An 18,820-nucleotide genomic window follows, 5' to 3' on the forward strand; every position below is an offset into this window, starting at 1 on the left:
CTGGAACATGGGCGTAGCATACAACAACTATTTTCTTTCCTTCTGCTGCTGGACAGGCAGTGGGATTGGAAAGCCTGTCGTTGAGAAGAATCTAGTGTTTGAATCGGAGTTGACTTGTATAAACTTTGTCGTTCCTTTGGCTCTTCCAACCCCCATGCAGAGCGGGTCGTTGTGGCATCCGGAACTTTGGTCGGGATGCCACAGGTGAGATATATGGACCATGCCTTGCCTGTCTCAGTTTTAAATTTCGGGGTGGAAAGACAAAAAAAAAGTTAAATAACACAACAGTAATCAAAAAATTCTCTTCTAGGTGGCGATAGAAAGAAAAGAGCTCTAGCATGCGGCCGAACGAGTCTCCATTTTTTACGGATACGGAACGGCGGCCGAAAACACGGTGGCCGGCCCCACTCCGGCGTGTGGACAGCTTATACCTACATGGGGGCCATAGGAAAGTAAAATCACCTCAGTGGTTTAGTTCTCTTAGGTCTAAGTTTAGGTCTACCTATTAGCTATACGACATACTACATCTAGGCCTTTCTAGTCAGCCCAGTGCCCTTCGCTAGGTCGCCTTTCAAACCTCCATTCTGACACTTGTGACACAGGAATTGAGCCTGGGCTTTTCGTGACGGATGTGTTAACACGTCTCTAATGCTAAGATCGTAACCTTGTTGACGGTATTGCAGGGATAACAACAACGCCGTAACAGTGTCACCCCCACATGCAAAAAGAGGCGCATTATCCTCCTTTATTTCCAGGCCAACTGCTCTCCATGCTTCCAGGGCCACAAGACGTACTTCTTCAGGAGCCTCGTCTAAAAGGTTCTGTCTCGCGTTAGGCGGTGTGGAGGAAGAGACCGCCGGCACTGGTCTCTCAGGAACCGGGCTTGGGGAGCCGTTACGTGCCTCGGACGTCCATGGACTGATGTCGGTCGGCTTGGTTTCCAACAACTCCCTGACCTCTTCCGCAAACCCTCTTACTTTTGCCTCGTCGAAGGCAGCGCTCGAGAAGTTGAATATGACTACGAGTTCACCATCAGCTGGACGCGCGATCGTCCACAAGGCGGACGAGCTCGACGGGGGACTGGCGGCCGGCGGCATGACCCGAGCCGTGGCCGAGTCTCCCAGGTCGAAGTCCTCGTTCCCTACAGCTCTGGGGCTCTGGAAGTTGACTACGGACCCAAAAAGGCTGTCCAAAGGCCAATCGGTGCAGTCTTTTTGAATCGTCCGGTAACCGAGGTAGGCAAACGGGGCGGCAGCAAGGGACTGCTCCTGCAGCCGGGTAGCCACCGCGATGAATGTCATGCTCGAGTCGAACCGAGCCCTCACGGGGTTGGTGTTCATGCACGGCCCAAGGACGTGTTCCTGGTCCACGTCGACCGACGGGCTGTAGCGGTTGGCGAGGATTTCGGCAAAGACGACGTCCTGCGTGCCGGCCTCTCGACCCATCACCAAGGCCCAGGCGGCCGCGAAGAGGTTTGCGGTCGTCACGCCGGGCACCTCTAGCGATCGGAGAGAAACCCGGAGCGTGACCTGCTTGATCGTCCCGGGAGCCTGGCGCGGCGGTACCAAGTACGTCAGGCGAGAACCCTGCAGCGCCTCTCTCCAGAACCGCTTTGCTCGCGAGTGATCCAGCCGGGCGAGCCGGCCGGCCCATTCAAGAAACGACGTTCCGTCAGAGAGCTTCCGCCCGGCATACGCAGCTGCGATGTCTTTCCAAACCAGGCCCAGGGATACGGCATCGTACAGGGCGTGGTGGATCTCGAGGCGGAGGCGGTAGCATGAGGAGTGTTGGCTGTCGGAGGCGACGTAGAACCGTGGCAAGATATCGTCGTGCTGACAATTCGACCGGTCGTCGTCATCTGGCTGAATCTGCGAGTTTCTCGGGTGCTTCAGAACAACCTGATAAAGCTTAGGTCCCCTCTGAACGAAAACCGTCCGCAGGACCCCGTGGTGCTGCAAGACCTGTCGGCACGCGTGCTCGATCCGGGTCCTGTCCACGCCTGGCTCGAACATCAAGCCGGTTTTCAATACCAACGCATGGGGGTCCAACTCTCCCAGCGCAACCATCGACGCCTGTGCGTCTGTTGCCTCAGCAACGGCTTCGATATCGGTACTGGAAAACCCTTCAACCCGAAGATCTTGGACCGTGGGAGTGTCATCGGGTTGAAGAGGGGCGGCGGCTGGCCTGGGCAACTCCGTGACGGCCTCACAATGATTCGTCGTCGCAGCGAGGTTGGAACTTTGGACCAGGGCCTGTAGGGGCACAACAAGACCGCGTTTGCGGAGAAGATTGGCTGCTCGCATGGCGGCGATGCTGTCTCCCCCGAGGGCCAGGAAGTTGCTTTCACGTCCGATCCCCTGCTCGGGTATGTCCAGCACGGAAGCCCAGACCGACTGCAACAGCTTCTCGCGGTCAGACGCTGGTGCCGTCAACACGTCGTCGGCGGACGCAGGCTGGAAGGCAGCTCGTGCCGCCTCCATGTCTTGCGACTGGACCCAGGCGATGACCGATGCGCGATCGAGTTTCCCCGACGTCGTCAAGGGCATGCCTGGCACTACCAAGCAGGCCTCAGGGACCATGTAAGAGGGGAGGAGGGCAGCCACGTCGTCCCTGATACCCCTAAGGCGCCGGGAGAGATCATATCCCGTAGGCACGGAGACCTGCCTCAGTGGCTGTTCTCCTGTGCCGCCCTCGAGTTCTGAATCTGCATCGTCCAGAGACAGCACAGCAGTGAGAATGTTGCCACTATCACGCCATGGCTGGACGCAGGCGACGGCCTCGCGAACGCCCGCCGAGCGGACGAGTGCCCGTTCCACTTCTCCGAGCTCGAACCGCTGGCCTCGAATCTTGACTTGCCCGTCTCGTCTTCCCGTAAATGTCATGCTCCCGTCTGCGTTGTATCGTGCCGTATCGCCGGTGCGATAGAAGCGACAAGCCCTGCCACTACGTGGCTGATCTGGAGGAAGCCATGAGGGTCGGGAGACAAAGGAAGCTGTCGTGAGGGCTTCATCATCAAGATACCCCCGAGCGACGCCGGGCCCTTGGACGATTATCTCACCCATCGTGCCTATTAAAAAAGGGGGGGAAAAGTCAGCAGTGAAACGTTCTTTGTGACCCCATCGCCCCCGGAGAGGTTAGAATAGAAAGAACCCTTTACTAACCGATAGAGGCCAGTTGTGTCGGGTCTTGCAGCGACACGATCCACACGGCACAGTCCACGGGCTTGCCAATACTCTCGAGGAAGGGCGAATGTATGGTGAGTTCCGTCAGAGTACAGCGCCCGGAGACCTCACAAGGTCCGTACTCGTTGATGAAGCGGCGGGAAGGGCTGCTACTCCAGTCGCGCACCGCGGAGACGTCTACGGGCTCGCCACACGACACGACTGTCCTCACCGTGGCCACCTGGGGCGCATGCGCGTCGAGCGTCCGGAGGACGGTGGGCGTCAGGATGACCCATTCAACGGCCTTGTCGCAGATGAAGGATTCGATATCGGCCCGCTGAGACTCGGAGGGCATGCAAACGCAACCGCCCCAGAGCAGGGTGCCAAAGACCTCGAAGGTATGCGTGTCCCACACGAAGGAGGAGAACTGGAGCACGCGACAGCCGCCGTTCGCTTCCCAGCCCACCCGCCTGCCGTAGTGGGTGAGCGTGGAAGCCAGGTTTCGATGCTCGAGGACGACGCCTTTGGGGTTCCCGGTGCTCCCGCTGGTGAAGAGGATGTACGCAGCATTCGCCGGTGAAGGTTGTTCTTCCTGTGGGGGGAGGGAGGATGTATGACTGGGAAGGGCCCCGAGCGAGTCCGCGCTGACGGTGAAGTGTTCGACTGCGGGTGTTTGTATGTAGTCCACGACGATAGCCTCCGTATGTTTCGACGTTAAAACCAAACATGCATGGCATCTCGTGATGATGTCCTGTATTCGCTGGCGTGGATGAGACGGATCCATCGGGACGCAGACGCCTCCAGCCTTCATCACACCCAGGAATGACACGATGGACCACATCGTCTTCCCAAACAGCAGAGGAACCTTCTTTTCCAGAACGACTCCTCGCAGACGTAGGTGGTGAGCCAGCCTGTCGGACATGGCGTCCAGCTCGCCGTACGTCAGCGTGCCATCCGGGGCGACCACGGCCGGGGCCAACGGTTGCTGCCGGGCCCGAGCCTTGAAGAGGTGGTGCAGACACTCGTCCGAGGAATCCGGCACGTTTCGATTCCAATCCAGGATTTCCGACAAATCTCCCGGGTTCAGCGGCGAGAACTGTCTGATCGTCGTGGTCTCCCTCGGCACTCTCAACAGCCACGAGAGCGTGAAGACGAACTGCCGGAGTATCCTCCCCATCTGGCTCGCGGGCAACGTCGCCGGATCAAAGTCGGCCTCGAAGACGACCCTGTCGGCGTGGAGAAAGCAGTTCAAGGACAGGGCGAACTGCGCGTCGACCTCGAAGGCCTCCTCCATCCGCAGCACGCCCGAATCGGCGGCGAGGGGCCGCGCTTGGGGGATGATGTTGAGCTGGGTCTGGAAGCCGGCGGCGACTTGGGCGTCGCGGCTGACCCGGCGGATGTTGCCCAGCCCGTACTGCAGCGCCGGGTGGTTGAGCAGCCGCCTCCTTGCGGCCATCCTCTCTTTGAGCAGTACCTGGACGGTTGATGACGGGTCTACAAGGACCTGAACGGGCACGACGGCGGCCGTGGGGCCTATCGTGGACTTGAAGGACGGTGTCCGGCCCGAGAACACCAGCCCGTATACGACGGCATGGGCGTTGGTGTAGACACTCGCCGTCAGCGCCCAGGCGACCTCGATGTATGCCGGAAGCTGGGAGAGCGGAACACTGGACGGCAAGGGCAATTCCTTGCGTTGTCTCTGAAAGGGCTCGGAAAGGGAAGTTGTGGATGTTCTCGCCGCCCTCGGCGTGGGGAAAACAGCGCTCTCACCCTTGAAGGAGTCGGCCCAGAAGGCCCGCGCTTCGTGTTCCTCGATGCCGCGGCAGAACGCGACGAATTCCTTAAACGGCACGTGTGGTTCGGGCTCTTGGCCGTGATAAATACGAGCGAGATCGGAGAGCACGAGGACTGTGGATGTTTCGTCCCGAATGGCGTGGTGCGTGGTGAGAACCAGTTTCCCACCACCACCACCACCACCGACAAAGGCGCTATGGAGCAGAGGAGTGCCCAGTCCCATCGAACGATTCTTTTGTCCCTCAAGAAACTCGCCGAGTGGCAGCGAGGAATAGATTACCTCGTGCCGCTCTCGCAGGACGACTTGCAGAAGCCCCCGGCGGCTGGTGTCGACGATCCTGGTACGGAGGATCGGGTTCAGGGACACCAGCTCCTCCAACGCAGAAGCCAGGCGCTCCAAGTCAACCGACGGGGCGATGGAGAAGACGGCAGAGTGCTTGTACCGGTTGAGATGCATCATGGATTCGGTCATGGTCCCCATTTGAAGGGCGGTGCACTCGCAGACGTCCTCGATGGCGTGTACGGAGACGGAGCACCCCTCGGCGATCTCCTCCAAGGTCTCTAGGTCAACCCGCGCCGTGAACATGTTCATGTTTTGAGAGCCGTCTGTCGCTTGAGGCATACCTGTAGCAGGTCGTGCAAAGAGGGAGCAATCTGCCTTTTGGTGTGATGATGTTGCCTCTCCAGTTTTTGGCCTACAGGGAAAGAAACATGTTCGAAAAGCATGACGATAATCATGAATGTCTTTTTTTTATTGTTTCTCTACAGAAAGAAAATCGATACCGAAGCACATAAATTTTCGCCAGAGAATTCGGGCAATTTGTAAACTCTATATACAATAACTTTTGTTTGGACTCAATTTTGGGTTTTACATCATCGAGACATGACACAAGCTGGTTGGCGTAGCAAGGGCCCAGCTGGTGAGTTTCGGAAGCAAACAAAAGATAATGACTCGATAATCCATACGACAAAGCGTAGAGATTGCAGCTGAGGCGGGAGATCACTAAACATGATAAAGGCAATGATTGGAGGGAATGACTTACAAGACTGAGGAAACGGAGTTCGACAGCCGGGTGCCGGCCGGGGATGCCCGGCGGGATGCCGGGCGGCGCTAGTGCCGACCCGACCCGGCAGGGATCCCGGGTCATTCGACTGCCGCCGGTGAATACGAAACTGAAAGCTGCCAATGCCACGTTTCGCGCATGTGTGTGGATGTGTGTGGTGGTTCCAGCCATGTCGATCTGCTGGCTCCCCGTGATCAATATTGCGCGAGTACTCAAAGTCCAACCCTTCCCCCTCCCAACGCGTGTGATGCATACAAGTCTACCTTTTCCGTTCCATTCATCTCAAGCTTTCAGACCCGGCCGCAAAAATGACGCGGAGCCACTCTTCCAACCCAATCCCCAATACCCCAATCATCAGCCATGACGGAGGCGGCGGCCAGCAACAAAAGGCCGCCCATTCACCCTTGGCCATCGTCGGGTACGCCTACCGGGCTCCCGTCGTCGGGCGATCCGGCCTGTGGGATCTCCTGGCCGAGGCGAGGTGCGCATCGTCTCGGGTGCCATCCTCCCGCTTCAACCACGACGCATACTACTGCCCGGACCACGAGAAGCCGGGCTACATCCACGCCCGGGGCGGCCACTTCATGCCGGACGACATCCACGCGTTCGACGCCGGCTTCTTCAACGTCCGGCGGGACGAGGCCAAGGCCATGGACCCGCAGCAGCGCATCACCGCCGAGTGCGCCTTCGAAGCCTTGGAGAGCGCCGGGTGGACGCTCCGGGACGTCGCCGGGCGCAACGTGGCCGTCTTCGCGGCGCACCAGGGGTCGACGTACGCCGGCCACGCGGCCGAGGACCTCCTGACCACGAGCACGTACAGCGCGAGCGGCACCGCCGGGTGCATGCTCGCGAACCGCATCTCGTACCTCTTCGACCTGCGCGGGCCAAGCGCCGCCGTCGACACGGCCTGCGCCAGCAGCTCGTACGCCTTCCACCTGGCGTGCCAGAGCGTCCGGCTCGGCGAGTGCGAGGCCGCCCTGGTATCGGCGGCGAACCTCCTGAATGGGCCCGAGCTATGGTCCATGCTCGACACCGTCGGCGTGCTGTCGCCCGAGGGGAAGTGCTTTTCCTACGACCACCGGGCCTCCGGGTTCGGACGGGGCGAAGGCAGTGCCTGTCTTGTGGTGAAGCCGTTGGCTGCGGCGTTGGCCGATGGCGACACCGTACGCGCCGTCATCCGCAACGTAAGTCATGCACCTTTTGTAGTCTATTTGTTGTTCCCCTTTTCGTCTTATTCTTTCTTTCATTCTTTCATGTTGTCTCTCAGAAAGGGTATATCAGTCTTCTTGTCGTTGCGTTGTGGAAGAACCCCTGTAGATAAAGACACAAAGCCTCCCTCCGTGTCGTGTTGCTGTCATCTCATCGTGGAATTTTGAACTTGTCCACAGACCATCACTCACCTGACGTTTCTTCTAGACCGCAGCGAGCCATTCAGGCCGGATAACCGGTGGCATTACGATGCCATCTCAAGAAGCCCAGGAGGCCTTGGCCAGGCGCGTCCACGGAGAAGTCGGGCTGGATCCCAAGGACACCGGATTCGTTGAGGGACACGGCACGGGCACCGCGGTTGGCGATCCCATTGACGCGGCCGCCATCGCTTCGGTGTACGCGAGTCCACGATCGACATCCGACCCGGTCTATCTTGGTTCCGTCAAGTCGAATATAGGGTGAGTCTGTGTCCTCAAAAAAAAAAAAAAGACACCAGGAAAAAATCATGTCATCTTCTGCGGCTTTCCTCGTTTAATGCCTCCAAAGTTATCAGTTGAGTGGGAGATGGGGGAATGGTGCGCTTTTTGCTGACGAAGACTCCTTTTTCTACCATGTCTAGACATCTCGAAGGCGCCAGTGGCCTCCTCTCACTCATCAAGGCGACGATGATGCTCGAGCGAGGGGTCATGCTCCCCAACGCCAACTTTGAAAAGCTTAACCCCGATATCCTGGAAGCCAGTGGTTCCGACAGACTACGGGTGCTGAAAGAGGCGATGCCGTGGCCCGAGTCGTCTCCGTCTCCCAGGCGGGTATGTGTGACCAACTACGGTAAGATAGGGGACTAGGACTGAAGATTAGAAGTTGGACTCTTCGCTCTGTTGATGATGGGGCATGATATCAAGCATGATCCACGCAGCAGCAGCAGCAGCAGCAGCAGCAGCAGAAATACCAGCAGTAGTAGCAGTAGTAGCTGACGACGTGTAGGACTCGGCGGAGCCAACTCGGCCATATTGCTGGAACAAGCCCCTGAGAGTAACAACGACCGTCCCAACAACAGCCAAGTGAACGATGATGGCCTCGGCCAGCCGGACGAGACACCTCGGGTCTTTGCCCTCTCTGCTGGGTCGAGGTCGAGCCTGAGCGCTTACGCAGCCTCTCTCGTCCAGTATCTAGCTTCGGACGAAGCCCGAAAAAACGTGCATGACTTGCTGCGGGACATCAGCTTCACGCTGGGCCAGCGACGTACGCATTTCGCGCAGTCCCGGCGGGCGATTGTGGCCCGGTCCCAAGACGAACTGCGAGAGCGGTTGCTGGAGATTGCCGCCGATGTCTCGGCGAAACGGAGCGGACCGAGCTTGAAAGGAGATGTGCCTGTCCCCGGGCTGGTCTTTACGGGCCAAGGCGCTCAGTAAGTCAAGTTTCTCGTACACGGCGGCGGCTCAGTGTTCTTTGATTGGGAAAAAAGAGAAAGAGAAGGAAGAAAAAGATTCAGAAGAAGAAGAAGGCTGATTTGTGTCAAACTTGTACAGACATGCAGGTATGGCCACCGGGCTCCGGCGCTTTCAACCCTTCGCCACCGCCATGGAACAGGCGTCGCGGTGCCTCGCGAAACTCGGAGCGCCGTGGTCGATCGAGGAGGAGCTGGCCCGGTCGGGGGACGACTCGCGCATCGACGACGCGGAAATCTCCCAGCCGGCGTGCACCATCGTCCAGCTCGGCCTAGTCCGGCTTCTCCGCGCATGGGGCGTGGCACCGGCGGTCGTGGTGGGGCATTCCAGCGGCGAGATCGCGGCCGCGTTCGCCGCGGGCCTCGTCTCGTTCGACACGGCGGTCGCCCTCGCGTACTACCGCGGCCGGGTAGTGGTCGCTCTGCAGGCGGCCGCGCGTGAGGAGGATGCCGCGCTGCTCCGTGGAGGTATGGTCGCCATCGGCGTCGGAGAGGAGGACGCCGAGAGGCTCGTGGCCGAGACTCTTGGACCGGACGACGATCGTGGCAGGGTGACCGTCGCGGCCGTGAACAGCCCTTCGTCCGTCACCCTGTCCGGAGACCAAGAGGCCCTCCAGGCCGTTGAGGAGCGAGCCGAGCAGCAAGGGCTGAACCCCCGAAGACTCAAGGTCGGCGTTGCGTATCACTCCCATCACATGCAGACGGTGGCCGACTCGTACAGGGCTCTGATCGAGCCTCACTGCCGTGGTCTGGGTCCGAATGCGGGTCCGAGTCCGGATGCGGGTGCGGGTCCGAGTGTGGATCCTGGGCCGGGAAAGGCCGCTCGACCGGCGGCGGACGCCTCCTCCCACCCTCGGGCGGTTTTTGTCTCCTCCGTTACCGGCCAAGTCGAGTCGGATATCGACGCTTCCTACTGGGTGCGCAATCTCGTCCAGCCGGTGCGGTTTTCGGACGCGCTCAAACGGCTGATGAGTCTCCGTCACGGCGAGCAGGGCAAACATGCCAACCTCCTAGTCGAAGTTGGGCCTCATCCGGCGCTCAGAGGTCCCGTCCGACAGACTATCGATGTCCTGTTGCGAAGTAACTCTCCCCAGTTGAATGATGGAGGAGGAGCACCAGCAGAAACACCAGCAGCACCAGCACCAGCACCAGCTCAGGTGCCGTATCTCGCCTCGTTGCAGCGAGGGACCCCCCCCGTTGCAGCCCTCTTGGACTTGGCCAGCCGCCTCTTCGAAGCGGGAGGAGTCGTCGACGACGACCTGAAGTGGGAGCACATCAACCAGACCACGCGGTACAACGCGAAGCTCGTGACGGACCTGCCCGCCTACGCCTGGAACCACGAGACGACCTACCTGCAGCGGCCGCGCATCGCGGCGCAGAAGCTGTTCGGCGGCACGCCGTACAACGCGCTCCTGGGCGGGCGGACGGCGCACTGCGAGGGGGACGAGCACTCGTTCCGCAACGTCTTCACGATGGACGACCTGCCGTGGCTGCGGGACCACGTCGTCGGCGGCGACGTCCTGTTCCCCTTCACCGGCTTCCTGGCCCTGGCCCTCGAGGCTGTGCGCACCGTCACCACGACGCTTGCGACTGGCTGTGGCGGCAGCAGCGGCAGCGGAAGCGGCAGCAACATCACACCGGAGAGCATGATAATCAGGGAGCTGACCGTGAGACGGAGCCTGAAGATTGTCGAGGACCAGCGCGTCGACGTGACCACCAAGCTGAGACCGCTCGACCCCGGGAACGACGCCAGCTCGGCGGCGAGGTCGTCATCGCCGGGCTGGAGCTTCGACATCTTGTCGTGGTCGGAAGAGAACGGCTGGACCTCGCACTGCCGCGGCTGCATCGCGGTCGATCATGAGCCGCTGAGCCCGAGGAGCTTCGTCGTCTCCGAGGCCGAGGAGGCCCTCGATCGCCTGATGATGAAGAACAACAGAGGCCCCGGACCGACGAGGCTGGATCCGGCCAAGGAGTACCGCACGGCGGCCGGCTCCGGCACGGCGTACGGCCCCGAGTTCGCGACCATGACGGAGCTGTGGGAGGGTCCGGACCACGATGTCACTACGCACGTCACCGTCTTGCGCGCGGATGCCCTGACGCCCCCGTCGTCTTCTCACTCCCTCTCCCTCTCCCCCGTGACCGTCGATCCGCCCACCCTCGACTCCTTCTTCCACGGCATCCACATCCTCCACGAACGCGCCGACGGCGTGAGGGGCGTCTACGTGCCGACCAACGTCTCGCGGCTCCGCGTGTCGAACCGCATTCGGGCCGAGGCCGGCCAAGCCTTCACCGTCGTAAGCCGCGTGCTCGACCACAGCCGGCAGAACGGCCGGATGGACTTCAGCATCGTCGTCTTCCAGGGGTCCCTCCTTGACGACGCCGGTGATCCCGGACATGCCAGGATCCCCGTCTTGGAGATCGACAGGGCGACGATCAAGCGCGTCCGGCAGCCGACGGCCGAGAGCATCGTGGCCGGCATGCCCGCCAGCTACGCCGAGCGTCTCGTGCCCCACGTCGGGCTCGTCGACGGTGGCGCCCTGGCGACGATGCTCTCGGCCGACTTCTCCCTCGAGCACGACCAGCTCGAGAAGCGGCGGCTGGGGAACCAGGTCGCCTGCGGCTACATGGCGTTGGCGCTGCCGCAGACGGCCGACGACGACCTGACGAACCTGCCGTCGCACCTCATCAAGATGAGGTCCGCCGTGCGCAAGTTCGCGAGCACATGGCCTGGTCTTTCCCATAGTCTTGCCCAAGGATCTACTGATACAACTACTGCTGATACTACTACTACTATTACTACTACTACTGACGGCGCCCCGTTGTCCCTGGCCTCCCTCCGACCCCTCGCGGACGCCATCGGGCCCGCCGGCACGCTGCTGCGCATCATCGGCGAGCAGCTGGTGCCCATCATGCGTAACGAGGTCCAGTCGCTGGAGCTGATGATGCAGGACGGCCTGCTCTGGCGGCACTACCAGGACGAGGCCGCCTTCCGGCGCGGCAACCAGGCCATGGCGAGGTTCGCGCGCGTGCTGGCGGCGACGACGCCCCGGCTGCGCATCCTTGAGGTCGGCGGCGGCACGGCCGGCACCACCGAGCCGGTCCTCGACGCGCTGTCTTCGCCCGACGTCTTCCCCTTTGCCGAGTACGTCTTCACCGACATCTCCCCCGGCTTCTTCGACAAGGCCCGGGCCAAGCTGGCGCGGTGGTCCGACCGCGTGACGTTCGACCGGCTCGACATCTCCAAGGAACCCGCCGCGCAGGGGGCCGCGTTCGCGCCGGGCTCCTTCGACCTCGTCGTCGCCTCGCTCGTCCTGCACGCCACGCCCGATATCGCCGTGAGCCTGTCGCACGTCAGAAGCCTCCTCAAGCCCGGGGGACGCCTCCTGATGCTGGAGAGCATGCACATGGCGCCCCTCGACCTCGCCTACCTCGGGCTCCCCGGCTGGTGGCTCGCCGAGGACGCGTACCGGGCGTCGGGGGAGCCTCTCGTCGGACAGGAGGTATGGCATCGCGCCCTCCGGGACAGTGGCTTTACCGGCATCGACGGCGCTGTCGAGGACTACCCCGGCCACCCCGAGCGGAATGTCACGGCCATATGGTCCACGGCAGTAGATGATGCAGACAATAAGCCTGGGCCTGGGCCTGGGCCTAAGCCTGAGCATAAGCCCGAGCCTAAGCAGCCGACGGCCGGTGTGGACAACGAGACCGGCGGCTATCTTCAAGGTCCAGCCCGAGTGACCGTCTGTGGCTTTTGGGGAGGAGGAGACGACGACAACGACGAAGATACCCGGACGCGAGAGTTCGCCGAGCGAGTGTCTCGTGAAGTGGGCGAGCGGTTGTCGTTGAAGTCGTTCAAGTCGTCGCCGCCGCCGCCAGTCCAACGACTCTCCGAGTTCCAGGCGGACGCGGAGACCTACTGCATCTTCGTCGACGGGCTCCGCCGCAGCGTGTTCGAGGACCTGACGGCGAGCCGCTTCGAGGAGTTGAAGGGCATGCTCGTCGAGAGCGCCGGCGTCCTGTGGGTTTCTTCGCACCTCGCCCCGGCCGAGGCCGGCCTGGGCAAGGGGCTGCTGCGGTCTCTCCGCCACGAGAACCCGGACAAGATGATGGTCTTGCTGGAAGGCGCCATCTTTGACGACGCCCACGATGATCGCGGTGACGACGACGACGACGACAAAGAAAACAGGGGCCAGTCGGCCAGGGCAGCGGCCAGGATCGCCGTCGAGCACCTGATCCCGGACGGGCCGGACCCGGCGAGAAAGCTCCTGCTCCGCCGGGACCAGGACCTCGTCCTCAAGGACGGACAGATCCACGTCGTACGCCTCGCTGAGATGGAAGCCTCCAGGGAGGTCTTCGCGGAGGAGCTGATGGGCGCGGGCGCGGGCGCGGTCGTCGCCAAGGACGAGCAGCCGCTGCCGCAGGACGAGGCGGTCGAGTTGACGGTCTCGTCGACCGGCGACCTCGACGCCGTGTACTTCCGCCGGACGCCGCTCCTCGAGACGGAGCTGGCGGACGACGACATCCTCGTCAGGGTCCAGGCGGCGTCGCTCAACTTCCGCGACGTGCTCGTCCTCCTCGGCTCGATCCCCTGGTACGCGCCCGGCCGCGAGGGCGCGGGAGAGGTGCTCCGCGTGGGCCGCAAGGTCCGGTCCGTCGAGGCCGGCGACCGCGTCTTCTTCTACACGACGGACGCCGAGAGCAGCTTCGCCAACTTTGTGCGCATCCCTCACCACCACGCGACGCGCGTGCCCTCGGCCCTGACCGTCGAGGAGGCTGCGTCGCTGCCCTCGGCCTACTACACCGCCGTCGCCTGCCTCGAGACCCTGGCCGGGCTGCAGCCGGGCGAGTCGCTGCTCGTCCACTCGGCGGCGGGCGCCGTTGGCCAGGTCTGCATCCAGCTCGCGCAGCACGTGGGCGCGCGCATCTTTGCCACGGCCGGCACGCCCGAGCGGCGGGAGTTCCTCCGGCAGACCTACCGGCTGACGGACGTCTTCGACAGCCGCACCGCGGACTTCCGCGACGATATCCTGCGGGCGACCAAGGGGAAAGGGGTGGACGTCATCGTGAACTCGCTGAGCGGGCCCCTCCTCCAGGCGACGTGGGACCTCATCGCCGAAGGCGGGCGCTTCGTCGAGATCGGACGCGTCGACTTCCTCGCCAACAACCGTCTGGCCATGCGGCCCTTTGACCGGAACGCCACATTCATGGGTCTGGACATCTCCCGGCGACCCCCGGCCGAGCGGCGCAGGGCCATGGACCGCATCGTCGAGCTGCTCGAGCAGGGCGTCTTCCGGCCGCTGAGTCCGCTGACGCTGGTCCCGATTTCGGAGCTGCCCAAGGCTTTGAGGATGTTGCAGCAGGGCCGCATCATCGGCAAGGCCGTCGTCACGGTCTCGCCGTCGGACACGGTGCCGGTCGAACGACGGAGGCGGTTGGGGACTCCTGCTCTGGCTTCTTCTTCTTCTTCCCCTTCTTCTCTTTCTTCTCCTCCTTCTTTCTCTTCTTCTTGGCTCTCCTCCGAGGCCACTTATCTCATCACGGGCGGGACCGGCGGCATCGGACGCTCGTTGGCGGCGTGGCTCCTCCGGAACGGCGCCGGCCACGTCCTCCTCCTCGGCCGCAGCGGCGCGACCCGTCCCAAGGTGGCCAGGCTGCTCGAGGCCTACCCGGGCTGTCTGCACGCTGTGGCCTGCGATGTCGGGCAGCCGTCGGACCTCACGCGCGCTCTGGACGGGGTCGTCGCGAGCGCGGGTCTGCCCCCCGTGCGCGGTGTGATACACGGGGCGCTCTACCTCCGAGTAAGTGGAATGAATGGGAACCCATGATGATGGTCTGCTTGCTTGCTTGACCTAAGTGACCCATTTGACCCTTTCCCCTGCCCCCAGAAAGAACAAGTCCCTTGTCTGTCGTCATTGGAAATGCGTATAGTTAACCAGTTCGTCGCAGGATGCCCTCTTCAGCAACACGTCCTTTGAAGACTGGCAAAACATCACGGCACCCAAGGTCGCCGCCGCCTGGACCTTGCACAAACGCCTTCCGGACCTGGACTTCTTCGTCTCTCTGAGCTCCATGACGGGCGTCTTTGGAACCCTCGGCCAGCCAGCCTACTGCGCAGCGTCGGTATGTAACAACCTCTCTCCAGTTCCTCATCATCTCTCCCCTCCACGTAGGAAATCAGAGAATGGGATGTTGCTCGAAAAAAAAAAGCAGTCTAGAAGAGAGAGAGAGGGAAGCTAAATCTCCCCGTCTTTTGCGTACAGGCGTTCCTGAACTCGTTTGCGCGATACCGCCTGGCCCGCGGCCTCCCCGCCAGCTCCCTCTGCCTGCCCCTCGTTGAGGACATCGGCTACGTCGCCGAGTCGCTGGGCGACGAGGACGGCTGGCGGCGGTCGCTCGGCCTCACGCTGAGGGAGGAGCACATCCACGCCCTCGTCAAGGGCGCCATCGTCGCGCCGTCCGCCCTCTACGGCGCCGATGACGGCCTCGGCCTGTCCTTCTGCTTCGCCGCCCGCGACATCGACGTCGACGGGGGCGCCGCGCCGTTCCCGTGGATGAACCAGAACTACTCCATGGCCGTGAGCAACGGCATCGCCGCCGCCGCTGCCGCCGGGGGGAAGGCCGGCCGAGCCTACATGGCACGACGAGGAGCTGGCGGCGGCAGCGGCGGCGGTGGCGGCGGGGCTTCAAGGGCCGTGGAGAACCGGGACGTGCTCGCCGTTCTTACGCAAAAGGTCGCCGACATCACCATGATGGACCACGAGGAGCTGGACCCGAACACCAGGTTGGAGGACTTGGGGCTGGACTCGCTCGTGGCGGTCGAGCTGCGGAACTTCATCCGCCGCGAGTGGTCTGTCGAGCTCGGCCTCAACCAGATTGTCGGCGGGGGCACCCTGGCGTCTTTGATGGAGACTATCCGGTCCTCCCAGGCCGAGTTTGCTGGGTGAAGACGGACCAAGATTCCGTTACGTTGAATAGGAGGGAAGCACGTAGCACGCAAAGGCTATTCGAGATAGTAAGTAATGTGACCTTCAGCAACAAGCCCTTTGATGATTGACCTCTCGACCTGCTGTGATATGCACACTTTCAGTCTCATGGATAAAAAAAAAAGAAAACAAGCATTGTGCTTCCAGGACCATCTGTTTACATTCATACTGCTTCCCAGTCCCCACACAACCAACTCCACGTCCGGTTTCTCATCTCCTCATCCCCTCCCCTCGACGTGCGCGCCCGCCTCGCGCGCCGGGATATCCGGGCCCGGCCCCTGGAGATGCGTCAATGCCGCCCTCTGTACCCTTTGCTCATCCCCGCCATCCCCGTCCGCCCCGTTACCCGAGTCCGTCTTCTGCCGCCCGCAACACGGGACAATAACGCTCGCCGTGTTCCGTGTGCTCGGCACGTCAAGTGCCGGGTTTGCTGTGAAGAAGTCGGCGGGGCGGATGTTCATGTGGTGGATCTCGACGGGCCTACGACCATCATCAGCTCGGTCCTTCGTTGGGAAGAAGACTCAACAAAGCATAGCAGAGAGATGGTCCCGCATGGAAACCAAAAGGGGGGGGGGGGATAAGGGGGAGAGGACTTGAGAATGGGAAACGAGTTACTCACATCACGGGCCAGTCCTCGACGCGCGGGTTATGCGTCAACCCGAACACGCTCCAGACAACGGGACTGCTCCTTTTCCCCTCGCCACCATCACCAGTCTCTCCGTTCTCTCCATGACCACCATCGCCGCCGCCATCACCGAACCAGTCCCCCCTTGCGACCATGTCCCACACCCCGCCGACCTCCTCGATGCTCTGGTTCGTAAACTCTCCTGCCGCCCAGAGCTCATCGTCGCGGTACCCCGTGACCCAGACGTGGTGCCGCGCGAACTTGGCCCTCCGGGACACCTGGCTCCGCTCGTCCGCCAGCAGCAGCTGCGACGCCGACGGCGTCAGTTTGAACCCGACGTTGCGTCCGGACACGGCGTTGCGCTTCGTCGTGTTCTCAAACTTGACAACCCGGTTCAGCCGCGGCTCCGCGTCGATCCAGCGCGCCCTCTCGACTACCGACTTGCGGACCTCGTAGTAGTTGCCGTGCGGGTTCGTCGAAACGTCGAGGGGCACGGGAACGCTCTCCTCGACGACGACGCGCGTGGCCCCGGCCTCGTACGAGTCGACGGCCGGGTCGATGCGCACGGCGAAGATGTGCTGGTGGTTCTGCGCCAACACGCCGGGCGCGACGACGGCGCCGTAGTCGGATGCCGCGGCGCCCTCGTCCACGGCCACGACGCTCATGACGCCCGTCGCGCGCGTCTCAAGCGTGATGCCGCCCGCCGTGTCGAGCTTGTAGGCGAAAACGTACTCGTAGTTGGCCAGCGTGACGACGCACTGCACAACGAACTCGCGCAGCCTCGTGACGATGGCGCGGTTCGTGCGGAAGTTGGTGTGCTTCCACCCGATGCCGTTGTCCTGCTCGTGCAGGCACGCGACGGCCTTGGCGATCGTCGGGTTGCCCTCCGTGTCGGCCAGCAGCGCGTCGAGATAGTGAATGGCGCCGAGGCAATCGCAGCCGAGCTCGAGATTGTTGGCGACGCGGCCGAAGCCGCCGTCGCCGAGGTCGAAAGCCTGCTTGCGCTGGAACGGCGGCCGCGGGTCGCCGTACGGCACCGTCAGCTCGCTGTAGCTGAGGCGGTAGAGCACAGGGCGGCCATCGTAACAGAGGTCGTGCAGGACGGCGCCCTCGCGCGGCGTGAAGCCGAGCCGGAACCGCCACTTCTGCCACTCGACGAGGTTGTCGGCGTGGACCCTGAAGGAGGCGCCCTCGGGCTGGGTGATGTTGATGGGCTTGAGGTCCGCGCGCTGTGGCATGTCGAGGAGCTCGGGAACGTACTCGGAGGAGGCAGAAGATCTGGCGTCGACGAATAAAGACCTCGGTTTGGAGGACGGCGGCCGGGGGTTAAGGCCGTCGCCGGCGCCGCCCGTAGCGAGGCGGTCGATGCGAACAATCTCCTTGGTGGTGAAATCCATGACGGGGATAATCGGGATCGGGTAGCCGTAGTGGTTTGAGTCGAGGTTCTCCTTGGAGGCGTCGCGCGCGAAGACGAGGCCCTGCATATACGACGGGATGTCCTCGCCTTCGTCCGGGCCGCCGTATGGCCACGGGTCTATGGTGACGGCGAAGCCTTCCGGGAGGGAGAACTCGGCCATGGCGTCTTTGAAGAGCTGGGATGCCACGCAGGCGTCTTGGAAAAGCGCGAATTCGTCGCTATTCGCAGTCAGTTGAACGCCCGTCGTGCCGCTCGCTAGGTGCAAGAAACTCACGGGAGATAACCGGGGTGGGAATGCGGCCCAGCGACGGTCCTATCGACTTCTTTGCCCGAACCCAAGTCCACGACGGACTGGGTGTGCTCGGGCAACTTACTGGTAGTCCTGATGACATCGTACTGAAGCCTCGCCAGGCGTGGAGGTCGCGGCGTCTCGTCTGTGATGGTTCCTGCGTGCTCGGCTTGGAGGAACGGCACCAAATCGGCCTTTTTGGGCTCCTGCAGGAAGATCGCCCGATAAAAGAGAGTAGAATCGGAGCCGTATAGGTTCGTCACGATGTTTCGCGCCGTCTTGAACTCGTCTCGGGACAACGCTGTCAAAGGATGCGGCGCCATGTTGGGATTGTATGAAGACCGGTGCTCCGGTTCGAGGGGGTCAAGTGTAGAGGAATCAGCCAAGAACACTGGCGGTCAATGTCCTTCTTATCTACCATTTGAAGCCAAGATGCAGTTGGGCGAGTAGGGCAATCTTGCAGTAGTGCGAGGATAGGAGCCCTTTTCAGTCAATGAGCCAGCCAGCCAGACAACTAGTGAGCCAGCGGCCCGATTTACAAATGCTGTGACAGGTGATTACAGACGTGCGTGCAGCTTACTTGCACCGTTTAACGCCAGATTTGGTGATGAGTGCAGATATCCCGCTGACGAACCGCTCGACGTAGCCAACAGCTCGTTGGCCGGAGAGAGGAGCCATCTCACGACGGCGGGGTAGAGAGGCCCGTTCTGCTCGACCCGGAATGGCGGGGTTACATACAAAGCACAAAGAATGACCAGTCTGATTTATTGCTCCATTACCGTCCGTAGTCTTTTCTCCAAAATGGCTTGGAGATAGATCTCATCGTTTCTT

At 62.0% G+C, this 18,820-nt stretch overlaps 3 protein-coding genes across 3 annotated transcripts; 1 reads left to right on the forward strand and 2 right to left on the reverse strand.

Moving 5' to 3' along the window:
• Positions 1-527: 527 nt before the first annotated feature.
• CDEST_07753 (Putative AMP-dependent synthetase/ligase domain, Condensation domain, AMP-binding, ANL) lies at positions 528-5,547 on the reverse strand (the record flags this gene model as incomplete). The annotated part of the gene is made up of 2 exons (XM_062923912.1): positions 528-3,067; positions 3,162-5,547. 2 exons carry the CDS (start codon positions 5,545-5,547, stop codon positions 528-530), a joined length of 4,926 nt encoding a protein of 1,641 aa, XP_062779963.1.
• A 780-nt stretch (positions 5,548-6,327) lies between these two features.
• CDEST_07754 (Putative Acyl transferase domain superfamily, phosphopantetheine binding ACP domain, thiolase) lies at positions 6,328-15,619 on the forward strand (the record flags this gene model as incomplete). The annotated part of the gene is made up of 7 exons (XM_062923913.1): positions 6,328-7,203; positions 7,436-7,686; positions 7,848-8,056; positions 8,213-8,636; positions 8,758-14,473; positions 14,622-14,795; positions 14,936-15,619. The coding sequence occupies 7 exons, from the start codon at positions 6,328-6,330 to the stop codon at positions 15,617-15,619; spliced, it is 8,334 nt and encodes a 2,777-aa protein (XP_062779964.1).
• Positions 15,620-15,766: 147 nt separating this feature from the next.
• Positions 15,767-18,820, reverse strand: CDEST_07755 (Putative copper amine oxidase). Its single transcript, XM_062923914.1, has 3 exons — positions 17,975-18,820; positions 16,278-17,918; positions 15,767-16,138 (listed from the first exon to the last, which is right to left on the reverse strand). The coding sequence occupies exons 1-3, from the start codon at positions 18,310-18,312 to the stop codon at positions 15,877-15,879; spliced, it is 2,241 nt and encodes a 746-aa protein (XP_062779965.1). The 5' UTR covers positions 18,313-18,820; the 3' UTR covers positions 15,767-15,876.

Source organism: Colletotrichum destructivum, chromosome 5 (assembly GCF_034447905.1).
Source record: "Colletotrichum destructivum chromosome 5, complete sequence".
Classification (NCBI taxonomy): Eukaryota; Fungi; Ascomycota; class Sordariomycetes; order Glomerellales; family Glomerellaceae; genus Colletotrichum; species Colletotrichum destructivum.